The sequence below is a fragment of the Giraffa tippelskirchi genome, chromosome 3, assembly GCF_054371585.1.
Source record: "Giraffa tippelskirchi isolate mGirTip1 chromosome 3, T2T-mGirTip1v1.2.pri, whole genome shotgun sequence".
NCBI lineage: Eukaryota > Metazoa > Chordata > Mammalia > Artiodactyla > Giraffidae > Giraffa > Giraffa tippelskirchi.
The window spans coordinates 28,289,590-28,307,428 of NC_137277.1; the positions used below are offsets into that span (position 1 = coordinate 28,289,590).

The 17,839-nt window shown below is 56.6% G+C and overlaps 2 protein-coding genes and 1 long non-coding RNA gene across 7 annotated transcripts in view; 2 read left to right on the forward strand and 1 right to left on the reverse strand.

The window, feature by feature from the left end:
* The first annotated feature begins 107 nt into the window (after positions 1-107).
* Positions 108-9,119, forward strand: SMCR8 (SMCR8-C9orf72 complex subunit). Of its 2 annotated transcripts, XM_081583571.1 has the most exons (3): positions 108-2,966; positions 5,227-5,643; positions 6,726-9,119. In XM_081583571.1, exons 1-3 carry the CDS (start codon positions 604-606, stop codon positions 6,730-6,732), a joined length of 2,787 nt encoding a protein of 928 aa, XP_081439697.1. In that variant the 5' UTR covers positions 108-603; the 3' UTR covers positions 6,733-9,119. The 2 variants fall into 2 exon arrangements, with proteins under 2 accessions (XP_081439697.1, XP_081439695.1); XM_081583569.1 differs by lacking the exon at positions 6,726-9,119 and having other exon boundaries at positions 5,227-5,751.
* The window catches only part of SHMT1 (serine hydroxymethyltransferase 1), a 38,670-nt gene continuing 29,773 nt past the window's right edge, over positions 8,943-17,839 (reverse strand). For 3 of the 4 annotated variants that reach the window (XM_081583573.1, XM_081583572.1, XM_081583574.1), the window contains exons 3-12: positions 16,864-17,009; positions 15,236-15,351; positions 14,774-14,934; positions 14,311-14,392; positions 13,700-13,912; positions 12,614-12,730; positions 11,665-11,787; positions 10,672-10,788; positions 10,097-10,207; positions 8,943-9,878 (exon numbers count right to left, since the gene is read on the reverse strand). In XM_081583573.1, coding sequence (XP_081439699.1) covers positions 9,706-9,878; positions 10,097-10,207; positions 10,672-10,788; positions 11,665-11,787; positions 12,614-12,730; positions 13,700-13,912; positions 14,311-14,392; positions 14,774-14,934; positions 15,236-15,351; positions 16,864-17,009 — 1,359 coding nt within the window. In that variant the 3' untranslated portion in view covers positions 8,943-9,705. The remainder of the gene's footprint in view (positions 9,879-10,096; positions 10,208-10,671; positions 10,789-11,664; positions 11,788-12,613; positions 12,731-13,699; positions 13,913-14,310; positions 14,393-14,773; positions 14,935-15,235; positions 15,352-16,863; positions 17,010-17,839) is intronic. The other variant, XM_081583575.1, reaches the window with a different exon arrangement.
* Positions 13,297-17,533, forward strand: LOC145543116 (uncharacterized). The gene is made up of 2 exons (XR_014080450.1): positions 13,297-14,475; positions 15,760-17,533. It is a non-coding gene; the product is annotated as an uncharacterized LOC145543116 (long non-coding RNA).

Genomic DNA, 17,839 nt, shown 5'->3' on the forward strand with positions numbered 1-17,839 from the left:
GCCTCACTTCCCTGCCTTCCCGCTCTGCCCTCGGGAGACGCCGCTCTCCGGTTGGGAAGTTGAAGCGGACGCTTCCGGGTCACGCGGCACGACAGCTCGAGTCATGTGATACCAAGATGGCGGCGCCGCGGTAGCTAGATCCGGGTTGTGGCGTCTGAGGAGCCGCGACGGTTTCTGCCTTTGGGCCGTGAGAGTCGCCAAGCTTGGCTGGTCCGTGCGGCAGTCCGTAGCCCCTCACTGGTCACCCGTCCAGAGCTGGGGCTGTTGCCGTGGCGGTGTGCTCGGGGGAGCGCCGGTGACCTCGCTGCGGGTGCTCTGCGCCCTCCGCGGTCGCGGGAGGAGGCGAAGGGCAACCGGTCTCCTGGGTTTTCCTGACCTGCGGAGTTCCTGAGGCCTCCGGAAGCCTTGAAGGAGCCACACCTTTGAGGGAGTGCGGGAGCTCGAACCTCCGGTTTGTGACTGGCAGCCTCCTAATCCTGAGGGCGCACAGAAGACTGCTCCGCAGGGACTTTGCTTCCTCTTCCAGAGGTCTGGCTCACCCGCGTTGGCTACCTCCTCATCCGTCCTACTTCCTCTCCATGTTCTTCCCATATACCTGGAAATATGATCAGCGCCCCTGACGTGGTGGCCTTCACCAAAGAGGACGAGTACGAGGAGGAGCCTTACAATGAGCCGGCGCTACCCGAGGAGTACTCGGTGCCGCTCTTCCCCTTCGCCAGCCAAGGAGCCAATCCATGGTCCAAACTGTCCGGGGCTAAGTTCTCTCGGGATTTCATCCTTATTTCCGAATTCTCTGAGCAGGTGGGACCCCAGCCCTTACTGACCATCCCCAATGACACCAAAGTTTTCGGTACTTTTGATCTCAATTACTTCTCTTTGCGGATCATGTCTGTGGATTACCAGGCCTCCTTCGTGGGGCATCCTCCTGGCTCTGCCTACCCCAAACTGAACTTCGTGGAGGACTCCAAGGTGGTGCTGGGAGACTCCAAGGAAGGGGCCTTTGCCTACGTGCACCATCTCACCCTGTACGACCTGGAGGCCCGCGGCTTCGTGAGGCCCTTTTGTATGGCTTATATCTCGGCAGACCAGCACAAAATTATGCAGCAGTTCCAGGAGCTCTCAGCTGAATTTTCCAAAGCATCAGAGTGCTTGAAGACAGGCAACAGGAAAGCTTTTGCCGGGGAACTTGAAAAAAAACTGAAAGATTTGGATTACACCAGGACGGTGCTACACACGGAGACAGAGATCCAGAAGAAAGCCAACGACAAAGGCTTTTACTCATCTCAGGCTATCGAGAAGGCCAATGAGCTGGCCAGCGTGGAGAAGTCAATCATCGAACATCAAGACCTTCTGAGGCAGATCCGCTCATACCCTCATCGCAAGTTGAGGGGGTCCAATTTGTGTCCTAGGGAGTCGGAGCACACCCAGGATCCGCCCAGCCAGGCAGCCACTACCTCTGACCCTGAAGAGTCTGCTGACACCGACCATTATGCCTGCAGACCCACCTACACCCCGAAACTCATCAAAGCAAAGTCCACCAAATGTTTCGACAAGAAGCTCAAGACCTTGGAGGAGCTCTGTGACACCGAGTATTTCACCCAGACCCTGGCGCAGCTCCGCCATGTTGAGCACGTGTTCAGAGGGGACCTTTGTTACCTCCTGACCAGTCAGATTGACAGAGCACTCCTGAAGCAGCAGCATATTACCAGCTTCCTTTTTGAAGACTTGGTGGAGGTCGGCGACAGACTGGCTGAGAAACAGGAGCGCACAGTCCTTAAGCCCCATCACTACGAGCCGCCTTCTGAGTCTTTGGAAGACTGTTTGGTTCCTCAAGTGTTAATCAACGTGGGCTCCTACAAGTCCAGCGTGGAGTCCGTGCTTATCAAGATGGAGCAGGACCTTGAGGATGAGGCATCAAAGGAAGCAGCGGTAACAGAATCGAGCAGTTTTGACCCCCGGGAGAACTTGGACTACCTGGAGATGGACATGAAAGGGAGCGTTAGTAGTGGAGAGAGCATCGAGGTTCTGGGCACGGAGAAACCCACTTCAGTGCTGTCGAAGTCTGAGAGCCAGTCCAGCCTCATGGTGCCCTTGAGCCCCCAGGTGATCCGGAGCAAGGCAGTCAGCCACAGGACCATCAGCGGGGACAGCATTGAAGTCCTCAGCACCTGCCCCTCTGAGGCCCTCATCCCCGATGACTTCAAGGCCAGCTATCCAAGTGCCATTAACGAGGAGGAGTCCTATGCAGAGGGCAGCCAGGGGGCCATCCACTTCCAGGTAGGCATCAGCCCACCGGAGCTGGGAGAGGCCGAGGAGGGCAGCTCGGGCCTTGCTTCGCTACAGACAGACACCTCCTGCTGCATCGGAAGGGAAGCAGGTGCTCTGCTGGTGCCGCTCTCCACCCCAGGCCACACACTCTCTGATGAGGATGGGGTCGTGAGTGTTCCCCCACAGCGCTACCGGCAGAAGGACCAAGGGTTCCACGTGGACTTCTCAGTGGAAAATGCCAATCCTTCTTCCCGAGACAACAGTTGTGAAGGCTTCCCTGCTTACGAGCTGGACCCGAGCCACCTGCTGACCAGCCGAGATGGCAGTAAGACCAGCCTGGATGACCACTCCGACGCCACCAGCTATGGGAGCAGCGTAGCCTCCACCAGCTCCGACAGGACTCCCTCCTCTGTGCCTCCTGCTGGCCCCTCTTCCGAGAGGCACAAGAAGAGGGCAGGCCAGAACGCCTTAAAGTTCATCCGCCAGTACCCGTTTGCCCACCCAGCCATCTACTCCCTGCTCAGCGGGAGGACACTGGTGGTCCTGGGGGAAGAGGAGGCCATGGTCAGGAAGCTGGTGACTGCACTCTCCATATTTGTCCCTGGCTACGGCCGCCATGGCAAACCCGTGAAGCACTGGCTGTCCTCCCCTTTGCACATCACGGACTTCCAGAAGTGGAAGCTTATTGGCCTGCAGAGGTAACTGGTCACGGGGTGGGACGGGCCCTGGCCATGAGAGATGAGATGTCGGGTGCTGTCCCTTGGGGTGAGGTTCACGGATCCTGTGGGACACCAACTCACTGTCACTTTTGGCAGATCCTTTCCAAAGGGACTTCAGTTCCGATGTGGTTCCCGACCTTGGTCTGTACCTTGTTGTATCAAAATTGTTTGGGAGCATTTTCTAGAATCACGGGCTCCTTGGCCCCACCTGCAGAGATTCTGATCCAGTTGTCTTGGGGTATGAAGTGGAGTCACGTGGTTTGCAGCGAGGTTTGGGAATGACTGGACTTCTGGATCTTAGGTCCCTGCTGAGTCTCTAGTTCACGCTAGGGTGTAAATGACTGAGGCGAGGTCTGGGTCTGAGGAGAGGTCTGGGTCTGAAGAGGGTAGCGATGCTGGGAGAGGCAGCCTTCCTGGCTCCCCCTCCACTGTCCTGTCAGCTGCGGGAGCTGATTCCTCCGCCTCTTGAAAGCTTTCTGTCTCCACTTCACTCCCTTGTGCTTTAGCAGTTCCTTTTGGGGTTTTCTACTCTGTTTGTCTGGCTTGAGGGACTCCTGCCTTTGAGTGTGCTCTGGGCTCAGCCTCCTCGCTCCTCTCCCCACACCCGCCTTTGCTCACCTGTGACATGCGGGCAGCGAGAGGGGTGATAGCTGGAGTCCAGTCCCTGGACTATAGAGGAGGGCATGCTTGAGCTGCTCCCCTGCAGTGGGCACCCAGGCAGGGCCCTCCTCCCTTCTGGGGAAATAGGAGGGTTGCATCACTGAGCAGTCATTTGCCAAATGTTTACTGAGGCTGTTAAGTGACAGCCGCTGTGCCCAAGGCTGGATTACAGATGTGTCCTCAGTGGGATGTCCCTGTGACAGGCTGCCCTGCTCCCGCCCCAGCTGTGACCTCTCTGGTCGGGCCAATTGCGTCTGATCCCCGTCTGCCGCTCTGATGTCCCCACGGGGTGAAGACCTGCCCCGAGGAAGGCAGGCTGGGTGGCAGGGGTGGAGCCAGGCCCTCAGGGGTGGAGCCGGGCCCTGGCCTTGGAGCCATGGAGGGTCCCTCCAGGAAAGTGGGAGGCCAGTCAGCAGTGGCAGCTGAGACCTTGGAGGTTGTCTGATGACTCGTGCCTTGAGTCCTTCTTCCCAAAGCTCCTGAGTGCACAGGGGTTGGGAATTGGGACATGTACCCCCAGAGGGTCCTGCTTGGTTGTGGGCCACAGTGGACAGGCTGGGGGCCTTGCCCTCCAGGGCAGCTGTCACTAGAGGGTTGACTGAAAGACCAGGAGGAGAGTGGCTGCAGCTTCTTTGAAGGTGTTCCAGGCAGTGAGCAGTGACGAGGTGAGGGGCACTCTGAGGGGATGAACCAAGGCTAGGGCGGGGGTCCTGCAGCTGCTCTTCGGAGCAGGAAAGGGCTGCCCCCTGGGATGCACGTTGAACCCTGGCCCCAGGGGTGCTCAGAGCTGACGTGGGTGGTAAGCCAGCCCGGCAGGCAGGTCGGACACTGAGATGGGAGGCAGATCGAGGCCCGTGAGGGTCAGTGCTAGAGGGTCCAAGCAGAGGGTGCCTCTGTGTGTCCACGGGGCTTGGTCCCATGTGCTAAGTCAGTCTGGAATCTGAGAGCTGGACCCGGGACAGTCCCTACCCTCCTCCCCAGGCACTCCTTCCCTTGCTGAGCGAACCCCGCCCGCCTTCCTGCCTCTTGACATGCAGGGTGCCGCATGGTTACAGAGCCAGGTCTGCAGAAGCTCCTGGCACCACACTGGTCAGTGCCAGGCTGGGGGTGAGGGCCAGGCGCTGTCCTGAGCACCCCGGACTCGGCCTCTGTGGTGACCCAGTAGCTAGGACCAATGTCTGCCTCACAGACAAGGCTCAGAAGTGAAGGAACTTAACCGAGTCATAGAGGAAGACATGGTGGTGCACACGGGGGTCAGGGAGGCTGGGTGAGGTTTGAGTTGGCACAGCAGAGAGGGCTGGGTATTCAGGCAGAGCAGAACCTGCCCCCCACTGGAAGGCTTGGCATGGCTGCAGGGGAGTCCCCGGGGAAGTAACAGCTGGGCCTCAGAGACCAGCAGAAAGCGGGTCATCAGGGCTTCATGGGCCACACTAGGATTTGACCATTGTGAGGGCTGAGGAGCCGTGAAGATCGTCATGACCACATTTGCCTTCCAGAGAGCACCAGCAAGTGGGGCTGGCCTCTTGAGAGGGGGCCCCACCCTAGCTTCTGCCCCCTGACCTTGATCTGTGTGTTTTAGGGTGGCGTCCCCCGCCAGTGCCAGTGCCCTGCACGCCCTGAGCCGCTACAGCCGCTATACGAGCATCCTTGACCTGGACCGGAAGACCTTGCGCTGCCCGCTCTATAGGGGCACCCTGGTGCCGCGGCTGGCGGACCACCGCACACACATCCGGCGGGGCAGCACCTACTTCCTACACGTGCAGAGCATGCTTGCACAGTTGTGTGCCAAGGCCTTTCTCTACACCTTTTGCCACCACCTGCACCTGCCTGCACATGGCAGCGAGGCCCCGGAGCTGGCTTCCAGTCGCCAGGCCAGCTTCTTGCAGCTGACACTGGGGCTAGTGCATGAGGACGTCAAGGTGGTGCGGTACCTGGCGGAGCTGCTGCGGCTGCACTACACGCAGGAGCCGCACGGAACCAGCCAGCCCGCCCTCAGGTTCGACTACGTGCCCAGTTTTCTGTACAAGATCTGAGTCCAGCCCGGCCTCGGTGACTGAGACCTGTGACCCAGGGTTAGGGAGGGGTTGGCATGACTGGGCGGTCCTCTGAGCTGTTCAGACTCCTGCTGTTGTCAGTGGGAAGGACACCAAGGCAGCAGCCATGGTTTCCAGCTGCCTTTGGGCAAGGGTGGAGGGCCTGGCCCTCTGGCAGCATTCCCTGGAGGAGAGTGGTTGGGTTTGGGCCTAGAGGCTGGGACAGAAGAAAGTCTCGGTGGTGGATGAGGGTAGTGGGGCAGAGCCCATGTGGAGGACCACACTGGTTGCGGGCAGCTTCTCTGGACACTCACACAAACAGGATTGGGGGGCAGCTGTTGCCTGGAGGACACAGTGGGAAGCAGGAGCCCCTTCACTCGGCTTCATGGAGCCGCCCTCTCAGGGAGGCCCCTGAAGGCACCCTGCCCAGTCCTCACCTCCTGACCAGGCACAGAGGCGCTGTCGCTGGGCTCCCCAGCTCAGCAGGAGTGAGCAGAGTCACTGGCACCACATTTTCAGATCTGTTCTCGGGGATGGGGAGCCCCGGAGACAAGGCCACAGGGTTCCTTGAGGAAGAGCCAGCCCTGTCCACCCTTCCCTGGCCGGGTGATTCTGCACTGTCTTTTCAAAGGGTCTGTCGACAGGCTGGAGCTCAGTTGCCAGAAGTCACCCCAGTCCTCATACCCACAGCAAACCTTTGCAACTACTTCACTACCTCGTGGGGTGTCGCGGGTCTGGCTGCTGCTGGGTCCTACTCAGCTGGCCGCCAGGCTGGGGTCTCCAGGAAGGCTGTGTGGCAGTTTCAGTGATCTGCCTCAGGCTGTGCCGGCCTGGAGCATGGGCACCTTACGGCAGCTTGCTCTGCTGCACCCCCCCGCCTGAGTCCCCCATACCTTCACACACCAGGACCCCCAAGGCTCTGACAGTTACCCCTGATGTATATAGATGGTTTTTGCAACCTTGAGACTTTCGTACCTTTTTTTCCTTATGCTGTCTTTCCTGAAGTAGAGAGAACTCTTGGTGTTACTGCTTTACGTTTCTCCAGATTGTGATAAACACACCTGAACCAGCCACAGTGGTTGCTCCTGAGCACGTGTATGCAAGTCTGCTGGGGCCGCATTCCGTGTTGTTGGCTTCACGTCACCTCAGTCCCATGGCTTCTCCCTGCCTGATATTCTGCTCAGGGTCTCCATTCCTGCTGGAGGGCTGATCCTGCTCCACAGTCTGTGACTGAGGCCACTTGGGGGCATTGTGTCGCCTCGTCTTCTCGGCTCTGTGTACCTGTGCTGTCACCTGTGTTCCCGCAGAGGTGTCTCCGGGGATGGCCCGGCAGCTTCTAAACGTGCAGTGTGGGCACCGGCAGGAAGGCTGCCCTCCTGTTACTCCCCACTCCCCCTCCTCATGTTCTGAGGCTGCTTTGTTTCCAGGTAGGTGGCTGATTGTGTCTACTTGGGCCTCCTGGGACATGAGCTTGTTCCACCTTATGTCCTGGGAAGATCAGCGGGCCATGGGCACCCAGTGACCAGATACAAGGTGATCACTGGCCCACCTGTTTTGTTCCTGGACCATCAGCATGGACTCAGCAGTTCACGCCTCTTACTTGGGAAGCTGGGAGGGGCAGCAGGTCAGTCACACTGGCCTCCTGAAGGAAAAGTCCAACTGTGGAGAGTATTTGTGCAGAAGCTACACCTTAAGTGGTCAGGAGACCCCCAGGGTGTGGAAGGCAATCCTGGCTGGTGTGAGCAGGCCTGCCCATGGGGCAGCCACACAGTGGGCACCCGGGAGCCACTCCCTTGAGCTGTGTCTTCTCTGAGAAGTAGCCTTTGCTAACTAGTGGTTGAACTCCAGCATTTAAATTTTGGTTAAAATCCAGCTCTGCAGTGTGGCTGTTTCACAGGCTTGCTTTATGCCAAGTGTTTCTCTTCAGAGGACCTCAAAGGGAAACCAGGCCCTCCCTGCCCTGCCACAGTTCCAGAACCTGCCGGAAGTGTCAGACGCACCCAGTCTGAGTGGTGGTAGCCTGTGCAGCAGCTCATCTTGTTTTCCCTTTAATAATAAGTGTTCAAACACCAAGACACTTAAGAAATTGGGGTGTCAGTGCCCCTAGTACTTCTTCAATCCTAGTGCACCTTGGAGGCCCAGGCACCAAAACCTTGAGGTTGGTTTCAGCTTCACTTCCAGTCTGTTACATGCACTGCGCCCCCACCCTCACCGACCTTTTTAAAGCAGTCCAGGTTATGAAGAACCTGCTCAAGCTGGCAGTTAAGAGGTAGCCAGAAGCTCCACACCTGCCAAACCCTTTTACAGCCCCTGGGGGTCTTACTCCTTCAGTAGAATCTGATCCCTGGTCATTTCCCCGTTGGTTCTTAACATCTTGTTTCAGGTCAATTACCGTGTGCAGAGATTATAAATTTCACCCCTAAACTAGTGACAAGTCACAGGAAGGGTGGTAGATTTTCCCCCAAGTGCCAGGGCTGCTGCAGCTTGTGACACATCCCCGGAGGCCAAGCAGTCCAGACCCTGCACGCAGCTTGCCGCCCCCTCCCCAGCCTAATGTCGCCTGCCTGGCCAGCTTCTCCACTCAGTCCATAATGCTGCCGCTGCCACGTGGTCTCCACACAGGAGCCCTCAGCTAGTGGACAGCCTTTCCCACTTCCCTAGAGGCTTGAGAAAGTGCCTTGGCTCATGCTGTGAAGCAAACCAGCTGGCTTTCTGGCTTTTCCCCAGTGTTTTGGTAGAAACTGCCTAAAACTGGAGTTTTTAAGAGAGAGACTGCATTAAGAGACTGCGAAAAGGAAAAGCATCAAATCTCTACTTCTGCCCAGAAGGAAAACCAGCTTCAGCTAGGGTTTGAGCACACTGGCCCTACCTGAGGAGGTTTGGTTACCACCACTGTGGGGAGGAGGGAGTAGGCATGTGAGGTGGGCGTGCAGCAGCCTGGGGATGCCCCTTTGTCAGGCTGGGCAGCGTGATGCCCCCACAGCCTCCAGAGGTGGTGCTGCCCTGCCCACTGCACTGGAGCCCCCACCCGCAGCTGCGTTCAGGCCACAGTGAGAAGCATAGGGCGTGACAAAGTCATGTTTGTCACTTTTTTAAAAGCTATTTTATTATTGCATGTTCCTTGTCATGTGTGAGTGTGGGTCCCCCAGGTGAGCTGTGGGCACTGCAGGGCGAGCACGCTGCACATGCGTGTGCCCGCAGCGCTCGGTGTGGCTGCACCAGTTTAACCAGTCATGCCAAACAAATAGTATGAGAAGTGTACTTTTTAAGAAATTAATTTATTTGAGTTCAGATATTTTTGAAATATAAAAATTGGTTGTATTTTTTAAAACTGTAATCTTGTAGACATCCTGTGGTTAAAAATTTGTGCTTATTAAAAATGGTCATCTATGTTTTGCACTTGAGATTTGTGGAAAATAAAGTTTCTCTGGGAAGGTGACCTCTGGTTTCCTGATCAGGGGAGGGAGATGGTTGTCTGGACCTTGGTGGCTCCAGACTGGCTTCCAGGGTCGCCTGTTTCAGACTGGGAGAGGAAACCACACACGTCTCCCTCCTTCCCAGGTGTGAGAGCCGGACTCCCACCTAGCTGGGTGGCACCCGAACAAAATCATCTGACTTGGGATTCTGGTTGAAAGCACAGGCCAGGACACACCCTCCTCGCCCACGACATCAGAGCTGAGCCCTCGTCTGGCATCACAGCAGCTCCTCCCAGCTGCAGCTCGGTGCTTCTGTTTGTCCCAGTGTCAGGGGGAAGCCCAGGGGATCAAGAGGAGGGTAAAGGTCCCAGTGTCTTCCCAGAGCTGTGCCCACACTCGTCTGGATAATTAAGGTGGAATGGCTAAATTGTATTCCCTTTTCCCATGATAACTATATTTGCAGCTGCAAGGAGGTGAGGGTCAGATTTATACTCCTTCATAACTTGTCCCAGAAGCTTTAAATGTTGATTTGTGAAGAAGGTAAAAAAGGTAGCAAATTCCGAAAAGAGGCCTCTGGGAGGGCCTGTGTGGGGCCCCCAGGGCACTCCTCTAGAAGCCAGGCAGGCCAGGCAGCGGGAATAGGGTGGCAAAGCTCTCCACCTCTGCCCTGAGGGCCGCCACAGCCCGCTGGTGCTCCTCGGCCCCTGCCAGCTTCTCCATGAACTCCTTCAGGGTGGCCTTCAGCCCCACGGCGTCCTGGATCTGCAGGGTCAGCTCTATGCCTGTGCCAGTGAGAGACACCACTGCCCACGTGCCCAGCGGCCAGCCAGCTGCTCTGCCATCCAGGCCCCAGTGTGCCTCCCACCCGCACCCGCCATCCTCTCTGCCCATGTATTCTGCTGGGCGAGGCTGTCCCTGGCCCAGCACCGGCCCTGACATAGAGCAGTCCTCCCTCCCCATCCCACAGCCCGCCGTGGCCAGCAGCCATGCCTCCCCTCACCTCTGTGAATGAAGTGGGCGACCTTTTGGAAATCTTCTTCCAAGAGCCCTCGGGATGTCAGTGCTGGAGTCCCCAGGCGCAGCCCACTGGGCCGCAGGGCACTTTTGTCACCTTCAAGATAAATAGGCTCTGTCCCCCACTGATCCCCCTGCACCGGAAAGGGATGCATGGGCAAAAGGAATGGGCCTGAAGACACCAGCTCGAGGGGGCACAGCTCGAGGGGGCCAGAGTGGAAGGCAGAAGCCAGGAGGTGGAGCCAGGTGTTGGCTGCACTACTTTAAATACGAGGAAGTGGCCTCCTGGACGTGGTCCTTGCTCCTGACACCAGGCATTCATATCTGCGTCTGAGATGCATCTCCCACATCTTATTCATGAGCCGCTGAGAAATCCAGTTTTCCAGAGGGCCCCCACCTCCCGCACCCTCTCCCGCTCTGTCCTGGGCAGGGTCAGTGTCTCATCACGGGGCAGGCAGCGGGGGAAAGCCTGGCTCCTGTCCCACATAGCACATCTTGTCCCCAGAGCAAGTCACCATCAGCCCCGAGAGGTCCAGACAAGAGAGGACTGAGGATGCTCACCTGGGCAGGTATTCTTGTTGCAGGCGATGGAGCAGGCTTCCAGCACCTTCTCTGCCCTGCCGCCATCCGTGCCTTTGGAGCGGAGGTCCATGAGGATCAGGTGATTGTCAGAACCCCCTGGAAACCAGGTGGGAAGCATGGAAGGTGATCCTGTGCTAAGCACAGGGATCCCTCTCCCAAAGAAGTGGCAGGGTGCAAGGGGGCTACAGCAGGTGAGGTCAGAAACGTGATCACACCACGTGTCCTGCAGGGCTGTCATCACGTGCTGAAGACCCAGGGCCTCAGGGTTTGAGATGAAGCACAGAGTAGTTTAGAAAGGGAGCCTGAGAATGCAGAGGGGACTGAGGGCATATGGCCAGCCCAGACAGCCCGTGGCTGCGTCCCAACCCACCAACTCCCGGAAGCCTGTTGGGGTGATGACCCACCTTGGGAATTTCCCATTTGTCTCTAGATCCATCTTCAAGGCTCCCTCTAAGGGGCCTCAGGGCAGCGGGCAGGGGGCGATAGAGGTGCCAGGGTAACTGGCACATCGGGTGCTTTACCCCTAATCCTGCCAAGGTGACTGTATCTTCAAACTGGTTCAGGTGAGGGTGTGGAAGAACTATCTGAAACAGCCCCTGGCCTCCCAGGCATCTCTCAAGCATCTGATCTTCACTGTGAATGGACCCTGCTTAATCCCCAGGCACTGACTTCAAAGATGCTCACGGCCTCAGCTGACCCTTGGCCCTTGAACCATCCCCCCACCCCTACCCTCACTGCCCCCCAACTCCAGTAGTCGTGTGGCTTAGGAACCTCAGATGCCCATTTGTAAAACAAGACCTGTGATTCACAAGGCTGTTTCAAGGTTCGAATCCAGAGGTCATGTGTCCAGAGCTGGGAATCCTGAGTCACCCCAGAGCTGTGGCCACCTGCCCAGGCCACGACCTACTGCCACACCCTGACAGAGATGGGACGAGGAGCAAGGCCACCCCATGGGCTCACTTCCTGCTGTACCTGTGACCACTCTGTAGCCCAGTCCCATTAAGGCCTCGGCCAGAGCCCTGCAGTTGGCCACCACCTGGCGCTGGTAGGCTCTGAACTCTGGAGTCATGGCCTGCTTCAGAGCAACCGCGACCCCTGGCAGGAGATGAAAGGCAGACTGTGAGTCTAAGAAACACCTGTCTCCACTCGGGCATCCAAGCTTCTCAGTGTCACCGAGGCAGGGTTACATCTCCTCCCAAATGATCCCATTTTAACCCTGCAATTCCCCAGCTGGCCCTCCAGACCTCTCTGAGCAATAGTTTTTCAGGCAGCCTCTATCCAGCATGAAGTTCTGGGCTAATATTGCAACAGGAGAGCTGCTCCCTGTCCCCAGCAAGGAGGACGTGGGACATGCTTCACTTAGCTGCCACTGCTTTGATGCGAAGTGAGGCAGCTTTTGGAGCAGAGCTGGGGAGGAGTGGCCTGATTCACCAGTTCATCCAGGCTCCTCTGGGTTTGTTCCATCCCTAGGGGTACTTAAAGGGGAATAGAAGATGGAGGAGGATGCAAGCTACCTGCCGGAGTTCTGGCAAAGGAACCTCCAGTCAGCATGTGGAAAGGGCTGGAGCAGCCAGTGGATGGGCACCCCACCATCGCAGAGGTGGGGCACCTGGGCACTGAGCCCAGGTGTAAAGGAAGCCACCACACCCAGCCCGAAGCCTAAAACTCGCCCTTCACTGCTCCCTCCACATCCCTCCTTGCAAACACTGGTTGAAAGGGAAGTGACACCTTGACCCTGGCTCTTCCACCAACTGCTTTTCTCCAAAGATGGAGAAGTAACTCTGAGGTCATCACAGATTCTCTAAGGCTTGTGTACCACCAGAGAATTGCTTCTGCCTAGGGTGGGGTGGGGGCATGAGCAAGGTGAGAATTAGGCTACAGAGGGGTAACAGCAGGGAAGCCATGGGGCAGGGTGCGTTACCAGCAATGGCGTGGTTGTGGGGTCCCCCTTGCAGGCCTGGGAACACAGCAGAGTTGATGAGTGATTCCAGGTTGTAGCACGTCTCTTTGCCTGTCTTGGGGTCCACGCTGCGGACTCCTGGATGAAGGACAACATGGGACATGGGACAAGCCGTCTCCTCTGTCTTCTCCTTGCCTGGACACAAACCCGGCCTAGCCCCCACTCCTGGAGCTGACACTGCAGACCAGGGAAGGTGCTTGCTCCCGAGGGGTCAGGGGAGAGGGAACCACGCTTTAGAGATGAAAGGAAGGATGAAAATGTCCCTCCATCAAGACAGGAACAAGGAGTATGCCTTAGGCAGTTTCTCAAAGAGCCATCCAAGATGACGTCTCTGGAGGAGACGAGGCTCACTGGGCCAGAAACGGGAAAGAAGCTTCCTTTTTGAGAAAAGTTAAGGATCAGGGATGGGAGCTGCCAGTGTCTCCACAGAGCTTCTTGTGAGCTGGGAACTGCCCTGAGCAGCTTCCCTAAAATCATTCATTTAATCTTCACAACAGCCATCCCAAGGGACAGGCGCTATTGTGATGATCTGGAGGTGAAGAAACAAGGCACAGAGGAGCTTTGCAACTAGCCCAAGATCACACAGCGCTTCTGTGACAGAGCCAGGCCTTGCTCTGTGACTGGGTCAGTCAAATACCACCAACATACAGCAGGGAAAACAAATGTCTCCCAGGTGGGTGGGAAAGGTTGCCAGCCTCAGAAAGCTTAAAGCAGCTGGGAAGGGGCCTCCAAGGAGCAGCAGGGCCCTGGAGGCCCAGTGGGCGATGATGTGTCCAGCCCTAGCCAGAGGCTGGACAAGGGGGTCCTGCAGGGGTCTGAGAGACTCGGTCCCCAGAGGGGGTTGTTTCTGTTGACGGAGCTTAGTCACTGGTACCATCTAGGGCTGAAGGACCGTGGGACCCTCATCTCGCTTCTCGGGAACGGAAACCCCAAACAAGGGCTCCGTCATCCAGACCCCTCTCCGCCCTCCTGCCCCATGACCTGGACTGCTGTGCTCTTGCCCCCTGCTCTTCACGGGACCCTGACACCCCCTAGGGATAAGCGCACCCTTCCTGAAGAAGATCATGCCAGCACGGCAGCCCCGCAGGGTCTTGTGGGTGGTGGTGGACACTACGTGGCAGTGCTCGAAAGGGGAAGGCACCACGCCGGCCGCCACCAGCCCGCTGACGTGTGCCATGTCAGCCATGAGGTACGCCCCGTTGTCGTCAGCGATCTTGCGCAACCGGGCGTAGTCCAGGTTCCGGGAGTAGCAGCTAGTCCCTGAGATGGCAAGGGTGATGTGGAGTCAGAGACCTTGGCCGGCAGTCAGCTCCAGCGCAGAGCAGAGCCCCTGCCCTGCTTAGCTGGTGTGCCTGTCTGAAAGCTGGGGCTGCTCCCTCTAAGGTCCGAGAAATCCCATCTGTGCCAAAGGCAACCCCTGCCCTCTGCCCCTGCGTCACAGGGTCGGGGGGACAGATTCCCCGCTGTTACCACCCCAGCTCGACAGGGGCCAATGTGTCCAGATGCTTCTGGAGAGCAGGGCAGGACTAACAGTCCTGAGAGAGACGGAGATACTCAGACCTGAGCAGCTCAGCTGTGCAGCAGAGCCAGCAGGGACCAGCACATGGTGGAAGAGCAAACCTCCCGTGTGGGGGGCTGGGGCCCTGCCCGGCTCTCACCTGCGATGATCAGCTTCGGGTGAAAGAGGCGGGCGTTCTCCTCCAGCTGGTTGTAGTTGATGTAGCCGGTATCAGGATTCACCTGTGGATGTCACAGAGACCAGGCTCACGCTGCTCCCTCCAGCCACACGGATTGCTCTGCCGGAGCGCACCCAGCCGTTGAGGGTAAGAGGACTCCCTCCCCTTGCCTAGACCCCTCTGCTGCCCTTGCCCCTGACCAGGACTCGAGGGCAAGACAGGCACAAGTGTTTAAGACAGTCAGGCATCGTCACTCTCGGACAGGATGCCCTGGGGGTCCCAGCGAGCCGTGAACACCCGAGGGTCCCCAGAACAGGGAGATGAGAGACAGTGATGGCGGGACTTCCTGAGGTGCCTTGGAAATGAAGCTCCTTATTCCTACGGATACGGCCAGTGAGGAAGCTTTGAGAAACAAGCCACAGAAGAGAGAGACACACACCCGTACCTTGTAGGGCATAGATTCAAAAAAGATGGACGTGGCAGAAATCTTCTTCTTGTCGGTCATGAACCCATGGGTCAGGTGGCCCCCATCCGGCAGGTCCAGGCCCATGATGCGGCCATGGGGCTCCACCAGGGCCGTGTACACTGCGAAGTTTGCTGGGGAGCCTGGAGTGGACAGACCCGGGAGGCACAATTACTCCTGCCCACAAGGCCATCGATCACAAGTGGCCACAACAGCCTGGCTGCTGCCATGCCCTCTTCTGGACCCAGGTGCCCCTGAGTAAGTGGCAGGGACATTCAGAGATAGGGGTGGGGTGCCCAGGAAGCATGCGTGCAGTAGGCATTTGAGGGGGATAGGGGAGACCTCAGGTCTGGCAGGGTGTCCTGCTTATACTCTCCTGTTCAGGTAGCCCCAGGAGGCTGGCAGGAAGGGGTCCACCCAGGCCTGTCTGGACCTGGCGATTACCTGAATAAGGCTGGACATTGACCCCCCAGCACTGGGGGTCCAGGCCATAGACCTGCAGCGCTCGCTTCTGACAGAGGACCTCTAGCTCATCGATGAACTCCGTCCCACCATAGTACCTGCGGAGGAAGGCGGGGGGTATAGGCCCACTGGCACCACCTCTGCATGCAGGACAGAGGCCAGGCTCCTAGTGGGATGAAGGAGCAAGGGTGAGAACACACACCCTGAACCCACGAGACGGCTTCCACCAGGCCCAGGCAGCCATGTCTTGCCATCCGTGGGGAGGTCTGACCCCACATCTCAGATGTACCCTGGGGACACTGTCACAGCCATGTGATGGCCTGTGCCAGGTGCCCAGAGGTCAATTCATAGCATGTGGAGCAGGACAGTGGTTGCCAGGGGCTGGGAGAGGGAGTTACTGGTTTGGGGGGATTTATTTTGCATTTCTAATAAAATTTTATTTTTTGTTTAATAATTGCATATCACAATGTATCATGCATTTATGTTTTTTTATTATTTGTGACTAGTTTTGGCCTGGGACGGAAGCCATGCTCTTCAAGTCGACTTGACCTGCCAGAGAATGGGTGCCCCTCTCTCCTGCCTTTGTCGTGGAAACAGAGCTGGGAGCAGGGGTGGTGTGCCATGGTCACCACACCCTCAGTCCCAGCAGGAAGCAGCAAGGCTGCAGCGCCGCATCTCCAGACTGAGGCACCAAAGTATCTCCTCCAAGGTCAACTAGAAACACTGGGACCCCGGGCAGCCTGGTGTTTGAACACAAGCTGGGTATCCCACAATTCCACTCGGTTCCCATACTGACCACCCAGAGTCAGTGCAGACCCCCATGCTGAGGGCTCAGGCCCACAAGACTGCCCCCTACTTCAGATGCCAAAGGCAAGTCCCTGGTCACTGGGCCACCAGCACTGCTGCCCCAATTGGCTACAAATGACCCCCTCAGTTTCAGTAATTCACTTGAAAAACTCAAGACTCAGGAAAGCGCCTCACTCGTGATCCCTGGTCTATTGTGAAGGACTCAATTTGTGAACAGGACAAGGTTCAGGAGGGCATGTAACCCTACAACCCTCTTCCAGGGGGATGGGTGTAGGGGTCCAAAAATTATGACCCTCTAATCAGTGTAGAACAGCAGGTGATCCTCCCTTTTCCGTGTTCTCTGGGACACAAGTGTGCAATTTTGCAAAAACCACGTGTTAAATTCTGTCATCACCATCTCTGCCTGATGACAACTGTAAGAAACACAAATGAATATGACTTCTCCTGGTTCTCAGGGGGAGAAGCTGACCAAAATCTCTGGTAGATAAACCTAGCATTTAAAATGCTGACCTGGTTTCCAGTGTGGCAGGTCAGTCTCACCTTGGGGTCACTCCTCTCACAACCTTCCTCTGGAGGCTCAGCCGCAGCCAGCAGCTGCTCCTTCGGGCCTGGCTGTTATTCTAGAAAGGCCCAGGGGGACTGTCCAAGTGACCCCAAGTATCTTGCCCCCAGAACATGGGTGCCACCACCCGCTAGGAATCGTAAGAGAGGAGGGGACAGGAGGCCCTGCCATTGAGAACCTGGCTGTTTTCTGAAATGTCCACTCCCTTTCTGGGAGGCAGGCCTGGACGACACTCACATACCTCTGGCCCGGGTACCCCTCGGAGTACTTGTTGTTCAGGCAAGAGCCTAGGGCCTCCAGAACAGCCCGGCTGGCGAAGTTCTCGGAGGCAATCAGCTCCAGTCCAACCCTCTGCCGGTTACTCTCCTTCTTAATGATGTTGTAAACCTGACAAGAAGAAAACGGGAACGGGGACACTGCAGTTTAACATCTGCTCTGATCCCAGCAATAACCGAGTAAAGAGAAGAGACACTGTTATACTTTCATGTTTTGCCCTCAGAAGCCAAGTGTAACCAGACCAAGATGATTCCCACAGCACCTGAACAATAGAGGAAATCCTCCTCAAAGCTTTTAGCACCTGGGAAGGAATTAATAGAAAGTGAATTAAGAAGAACAAAACGATGGAAGAGAAGATAATCCTTAAAACACGCATCCCACAGAATTTTAAAATTCTGTGCCATCTTGTTATTTTCATCCCTAGATTTCACCAAGTTTCCCTCCTGAACCTTGTTCCTTACTCCTTTCCTTAATATAACAGATACCTAGATGAATCCACAGAGACAGAAAACAGACCAGTGGTTGCAGAGGGATGGGAATCTGGGGGATGGAGGGGGGCAACTACTAATGGGTTTGAGGTTTCTTTTGGGGGGATTAAAATGTTCTAAAAGCAATCATAAATACACTAAAAACCACTGAACTGTGTACTTTCAATGGGCAACTTGTATGTTAAGTGCATTCACTTATCTTACATGTAAAGCTGTTGTGAAAATACATAAATAAAAGATGCTTCTAGAAATGCTCCCCCGAACTGTAAGGAGAGGGTTAAGTCTCAGTGACCCGACCCCTGCCCCTTTCCTCAGCAGCAGCTCTTCACAGAAACTCAGATTTAAATGCACCCTCAAAAGACTTTCAGCCACTTTGTAACCACTGCCTATAAACCTGTCCTGTATCTAACCCACAAGGCTGTCCCAAACACAGCTCATTTCTGGTGAGAACCA